The sequence below is a fragment of the Schistocerca nitens genome, chromosome 3, assembly GCF_023898315.1.
Source record: "Schistocerca nitens isolate TAMUIC-IGC-003100 chromosome 3, iqSchNite1.1, whole genome shotgun sequence".
NCBI lineage: Eukaryota > Metazoa > Arthropoda > Insecta > Orthoptera > Acrididae > Schistocerca > Schistocerca nitens.
In genome coordinates this window covers 198,875,646-198,882,766 of record NC_064616.1, presented here as the reverse complement: position 1 = coordinate 198,882,766, position 7,121 = coordinate 198,875,646, and the positions used below count along the sequence as shown (strand labels likewise).

Here is a 7,121-nt window from a genome sequence, read left to right as displayed (position 1 = left end):
TGGTGGCCGAGCTACTGGCTCGTCACAATAAACCAGTTACTACTCTTGATGAACTGTGGTATCGTGTTGAAGCTGCATGGGCAGCTGTACCTGTACACGCCATCCAAGCTCTGTCTGTCTCAATGCCCAGGCGTATGAAGGCCGTTATTACGGCCAGAGGTGGTTGTTCTGGGTACTGATTTCTCAGGATCTATGCACCCTAACTGCGTGAAAATGTAATCGCATGTCAGTTCTAGTATAATGTATTTGTCCAATGAATACCCGTTTACCATCTGCATTTCTTTTTGGTGTAGCAATTTTAATGACCAATAGTGTAGATCGCGATTTTGACGATCTAACGCATCAGTTGGGCAGAATTTGATGTGATATTCCTCACGAGGTCTTCGAACAACTCTATCCATTAATGCCAAGCCGAATAACTGCTTCCATAAGGGCCACAGGTGGACCAATGCGTTACTCACTCACTGAATTTCTGAAGCTCTTTCTCTCGGATAAATCCAGTCATTCTGAAAATGTATTCATTTGTTTGTCTTCCATTCGGATAATTCCTTCGTGGTGCACCGTTTTTTGTCTTACAAGGGGAGGCCACGACGTTTGGAACGCGGATTTACTGTAAACTTCGTACACTCGTAGTACTCCATGAGGACAACAAAATGTGTAAGCAGTAGCGCGTACTTCTCAAGCGTTACTGAGAAAATCGCTAGATAATTTCGGTCGTCGAATATATATATATATATATATATATATATATATATATATATATATATATATATGCGTGACCATTTTAACCATGAAGCGACTGCAGCCGAGTGATGACGGCACGGTAGTCCACTGTGTTGCCGGCACGGTAGCTCAGCGTGTTCAGCCAGAGAGCTGGTTGGCCTCTGTAATAAAAAAAAACTAAGTGTAAGGATCAACCACCGAACTTGAACAGGATGTCTTGCGACGTCCGCAACTACCGAACACAACGATCAACAATGAACAAAATGCAAAAAAAAAGAAAAAAGTGTGTTCGGTCAGAGCATTAGGTTCCCTTTCTAATTAAAAAACTGAGCGAACACATGAACGAACAAACTGAACGAGTGTCATCGGACGTCCGCCCTGAACAAATTCAGCGAACAATTTTTAAAAAAATGTTTTTTAAGACGCTATTAAAATACACTCGATACTGCATAACCAATTATCAGCGCCGATTTTAAGGAAATACTGCGTTATGCATGGTTTGCTTTCAAACTATCGTCTGAAAGAGAGTTTTTTGAAAATGTTAACGAGGTTTGCGGAGGTATGCGGTAACATAGCATTTATTCAATGGAGCTGGTGCCGTTTAACTTTGTTTTCCATGTTTTTACGAAAAATACCATCCTGCAACTTGTACTCGTAATGTCGAAAGCGACGATTAATTGTACATCTTTCGAAAGTCGTCTGTGCCGGTCAAAACTTGGAGGTAACAAGTTGTTTCGGGCTCCTTCCAGGTATAAGGGATTTCGCAAATCACGGACAAGCATTAATTTTTAGTATTACTTTATGCATTTGGTCGTTTACTAGTCGATAGTTATGAATATTACATTATTTGTTATAATAAAAATGCGTATGCTGCCAAATAACAATGTAAATTTAATAAAATTTCATCCGATTGCTCGTACTTTCCTCATTGTATCAGTTGTAATATAAATAGTAAAGAAAATGACTGTTGAAAATAAAAAAAACTGAAGAACGCAACTCGATCCAGCGGCTTGAACGCCAAACAGTTTTTTTTTTTTTAACATTTTGTTCTCTATTGTTCGTTGAATTTGTTCAGGGCGGACGTCCAATGACACCCATTCAGTTTGTCGATGATCCGTTCACTCAGTTTTCTTATTATAAAGGGTACCTAGCGCTCTGACCGAACACGCTGAGCTACCGTGCCGGCACCACTGGGCTGCAGCCGCTTCATGGTTAAAATGGCCACGCACAGATACATATACTCGACGACCGAAATTACCTTGCGATTTTTCAGTAACGCTTGAGAAGTACGCGCTACTGCTTACACATTTTGTTGTCCTCATGGAGTACTACGAGTGTACGAAGTTTGCAGTAAATCCGCGTTCCAAACGTCGTGGCCTCCCCTCGTTAGAGTGTATGTTCGGAGGGAAGAGATCTGGGAGACTGAAAGTGACAATGCGCACGTGATGTAGCTAAACGGGTCAGGCCGAGTGCTTCCCCGCGTGTCTCGAGGCAAGCCGGCGGCAGCGGCGATGACACAGCACGTGAGGAACTTCTGGACTTTCTTCGAAACGTGGAAGGCGGCCCGCGTGGAGGGGGCAAGGCTGCACGTATAGCGGCCGCAGGCGGCAGCGCGGCGCAGTCCGCAAGCAGCATTCCGCGCAGAAGCTTGGGCCGCCGCCACCACCATGGTACGTTTTCCTCACGTTTCGCTCACTTGTTACACTACATCGTGGTGAAGGCTGCATCACAGCTCCCACGCTTGCGCCGTTATACAGTGTTTCACGGACATGGACGAACGCGTCGTTGCGTATTGTCGCCTGTGGTCCGACAACTGCAGCTGATTGTTAGAATATCTTAACCCACGATTGTTTAGTCTGCTTCTTGTAAAATAACTCAGCCTTTAAACCAATTGCTTGTTATGTAGACTTCATTCACGCATAAATCATATATTTTTTGTGTTAAGTCACTTTATACGACTTGAAAAAAAGACTACAACAATTTTCTGTAGGTGATGTTAGGTTTCAGGAATTTTCGAAACTGCATTACATTATACGGAGCTGTATTGTTTCTTTATTGTAACAATGCTTTAGTTCGTACTCCGACCACCTTCGGATTACCTGTACCAGAGAAAACACTTTACCCTACTTCAGGTGGATACGACTGTACTGACTACAGTGCCTCACAGAAACGCTACAGCTCTGTGTAATCCAGGGTGTCTGTTTTAACCTGAGACTACGAAATATCTCGATAACAACGCATCGCCGGCCGGAGTGGCAGAGCGGTTCTAGGCGCTACCGTCTGGAACCGCGCTACCGCTACGGTCGCAGGTTCGAATCCTGTCTCGGGCGTGGATGTGTGTAAGGTCCTTAGGTTAGTTAGGTTTAAGTAGTTCTAAGTTCTAGGTGACTGATGACCTCAGACGTTAAGTCCCATAGTGGTCAGAGCCATTTGAACCATTTCAACAACGCATCGTACGAGAAAATGTTCTGGGTGAAAAGTTAATGTTGGTGAAGGGGACATCAGTCTGCTCTAAAGCAAGCCACCTTGTAACCACCCCACCTGCGTGAGCGGGGTCAGCTTGGTATTTTCACATTGGAACCCCCCCCCCCCCATTTTCCTTGCATATTCGGATTCTACGCCAAAAAATACGTACGGTTTACTCAAAACATTGTATTCCATTCGTGACAGATGGCGCTGTAATCGAAAAATATCAAGTGTGCCTGTTACTGCGATTAAGAACAGACACATTTGATTCCACATACAATTTAGGATGTAAATGTAAACCTTTGTGTTCTGATGGTTGATACTTTATTTTCGAAATTTATTTTAGTGTAGCAAATTTGATTTTACAGTACAATATGGTTAGCCGTCAATGTTTAGTTAGAAAGTGCGTGTAACAGGGCCCACGAACAACGACGGGGATTTAACAGTTTCCTGTTCCCTTCTAGATGCGTGATATCGATGAGTTCCCTTGCCTCTCAACATTGTGGCGTCAGGTTTCAGTAAGTCCCCTTTCCTCTTACCATTAGGGTGCTTGATTTCGGTGAGCATCCACGGCAGGTGCGTCGGCCACTATCGCTGCAAGGACATTTTATATTATTACAAAGGTTGTGGTTTGTATTCCGCCGGTAGCCGCGATGCAAGTGCGAAGTGGAAACACACACCGAAATCAGTCACCCTAATGGCGTGATTCGAGGGCGGCCATCGAAATTAAGCGTTCAGTTGGTTTCAGAACTCACTACAACCAACAGAAAACTACATTACCATACAAGTAGCTTACTTGCAAGAAATGTTAATTTCTGGCCATATTATTTGTACTGTACAATCAAATTTGCAACACTGAAGCAAATTTCGAGTTTAACCATCAATCCTTAACACACAAAGGCTTAAATTCACATCGTAAAATGAAATGTATAATCAAACGTATCGGTTCTTCATTACAAAAAGAGGCACAGTAGATAACTGTCCAGTGTAGCGCCATCTACCACGAATGGAAAACAATGGTTTGAGTAAACCCTGTATAACGCAGTTAAATAAAAAAAAATTATTTTGATTGCAAATATGTGAGAACGGATTTTTACTCGTTGTGTAGTCTCATTCATTATACAGAAATCATGGATTACGTTTCAAATAGTTACATATGTAGGCGGCGCATGCTCAAGAATCATTACGGTATTCTTACATATAAATTACTGGCGTAACGTAAGTATGCGGCCTTTAATGTTCGAGTAACCGAAAAATCTATAACGGAAGGCCAGTGTAAGACACGCAGTGAGTGAAGGACGAAGAACAGTGAAAAATCATCAGCAGTCACTTAGTTTTAATTGCTCATTTCAATTAGTTTTTGCCATTACCGGGTTCGATCGCAGACTCCTCATTATCAAATGGGTTCCTGCATATTTTACACCCACAACGAGCTAGCTATCATCGACTTGTTCGCTACGTTACGTCTGGCGGCCTTGAGCAAACAGAAAATATCGACATCTCCGATTTCAAAAGAGAGAAAGGGTTATGTAGAGTGAGTCATCAACAAATACAAAACTATTTAATGACACCTGGTGAGTGAAATGTTCAAGGGGGCATGAGAAACTGCGCTACGAGACCTAAACTAACGATAGTGGCAACTGAAGCATACATATTTCTGAAATTCTACAACTAGTGGCTTTTCCATTTGTCAGAATACGAAACGAAGGAGCCATACATTTCGACAGCAACTTTTTTTTAGACAAGTTATTAAAATTCGTCGATATATTCTAACGCAGCCAAGTAAGTTATACTTACCTATCATCAGGTTAACGACAGAATAGGACCTTAGTGATAAAATGCGCACCAGATTTTCAACAGAACAGCGATTACTACGGTACATCATCATAGCCTGTTTAACAACGAACAGCAAATGCAGTAAGTTTGATATTCACTGTCAGTGCAGTATCACGCACATGTTATCTTTGGAGCGCCTGGACAACAATAGTTGACACGAGAACTACCTTAAAAGGCTGTTAGGTTCAGTAACGGATTAACAGAAACATTAACATGTATATTCACTCCTTGTAATCCTAGAACGATTCAGTACCGATGTTCTTCCACGAAAAGCGAGATTGTTAAATCCGATATCTGACGTTCGCGACGCCTTAGTCCTGAGAGAGAACATTTCACGGAAAGAAACTCAATAAGAAAACCTGATAACTAATTTTAAATGATTGACTACTTTTTATTCAATTACTCGCAATAAATATAATCGATGTATTTCGATGAATATCTGGCGAGAGTAATATGGATATAACTGTAGTTGCCGGCCGGAGTGGCCGTGCGGATCTAGGCGATACAGTCTGGAGCCGAGCGACCGCTACGGTCGCTGGTTCGAATCCTGCCTCGGACATGGATGTGTATGATGTCCTTAGGTTAGTTAGGTTTAATTAGTTCTAAGTTCTAGGCGACTGATGACCTTAGAAGTTAAGTCGCATAGTGCTCAGAGCCATTTTTCTAACTGTAGTTCAGACACTTATATAGACAAATATCTATAAATTCTTCTCTCCAATAGCAGAAAATATCGCCAGTAACTACTTTTCTACATATTTCATATTGTCGATGTACCAAGAGATCAACCATTTCAAGAGCCGTCCTGTTCTCTTATTGTTGCAAGTGCCTGGTAACAGAACAAGACAGATGTCGGATCTAGTGTTTCACGTGCTCGAACGCTGTAATCTTATTAAGACACCATGTCACTGTTGTTAAATGTAACTGAGGTAGGCTTGTATTCGGGAAAAAATAGGTTCATATCTCTTTGCGGCCATAAAGATTTTCTTCGGTTTCCCTAAAAAATTTCAGACGAACGCTGGGATAGTATTTTCAAAAAAAAAGCATCTTCCCCCGCAGCTCTTGTCCAACTAAGCTAGTGAGTGATCCGTGTACAGTGATATCGATGTCGACAGCATATTAAACTTTAGGCCTCCTTCCTTCTTTCTAATATAAGACAGGAACTTAAGTCTACCTCAGGCGCAATAACTCAAAATTCTGTAGTATGTTATAATAAAGTTCATCGATTTGGAGTTAGAGGTAGCTCGTAAGCATAAAACATATTCGCAGAATTTGCAGGAAGATTCATTCGTATTAGAAGCCATCTCAAGTTGTGATGTGGGACAGTCCGGTACGTCATATGAACAAAAGGAAGTGGTATTTTCGAAAAGTAAATTAGAGTCCCAGCTATCATATACGTTCCATCTGAACACTGGAACCTCTTATTTCGATAAGGTACTCATCCATAATTCTCTTCGGAGATACCGTACAACTGTCTTACTTTTATTTAACTTCATTCTTAAATTGCAATTTTTCTGGAGTTTCGGCGATGTGTTTCTCTAGTCAGTCAGTTTGTCGAATTTTGCCCTACAGTTCATCAATGTTGTGCAAGGTGTATCGTATTAGCCAAACCACCCATAGTCATTAAAAAGTAGGCATAATCTTCTGACTTAAGGACTCACGGATTACGATTTAAATCTACTGACAGACATTGCGTGCAGAATACTGCATCTTTAAAACAGAAAAACCACAGAAGTGAGTGTACTTAAAGTTTTAAACATGTTATCCACATGACGTTTGTCATTGTTCTTTGCTGAGAACATGAATGAATCCGGACCTCCCGTCTACACAGTTCAATCCCGCGTCCGGCCATCCTGATTTAGGTTTTCCGTGATTTCCCTAAATCGCTCCAGGTAAATGCCGGGGTGGTTCCTCTGAAAGGGCACGGCCGACTTCCTTCCCTAATCCGATGAGACCGATGACCTCGCTGTTTGGTCTCTTCCCCCAAAAACCAACCAACCAACCAACCAACCCGTCTACACATCACACTACTTTGGTTTGTTTCTTGAATTCATAATTTCGCTGTCCATTTCTTCAGATATCTAGTTGTATTCTTAAAC

The 7,121-nt window shown here is 41.8% G+C and overlaps 1 protein-coding gene across 3 annotated transcripts in view; it reads left to right on the top strand.

The window, feature by feature from the left end:
* Nucleotides 1–2,332: 2,332 nt before the first annotated feature.
* The window catches only part of LOC126248143 (5-aminolevulinate synthase, erythroid-specific, mitochondrial), a 101,738-nt gene continuing 96,949 nt past the window's right edge, over nucleotides 2,333–7,121 (top strand). For all 3 annotated transcript variants that reach the window (XM_049948845.1, XM_049948844.1, XM_049948843.1), the window contains exon 1: nucleotides 2,333–2,393. In XM_049948845.1, the coding sequence (XP_049804802.1) occupies nucleotides 2,391–2,393 (3 nt within the window). In that variant the 5' untranslated portion in view covers nucleotides 2,333–2,390. The remainder of the gene's footprint in view (nucleotides 2,394–7,121) is intronic.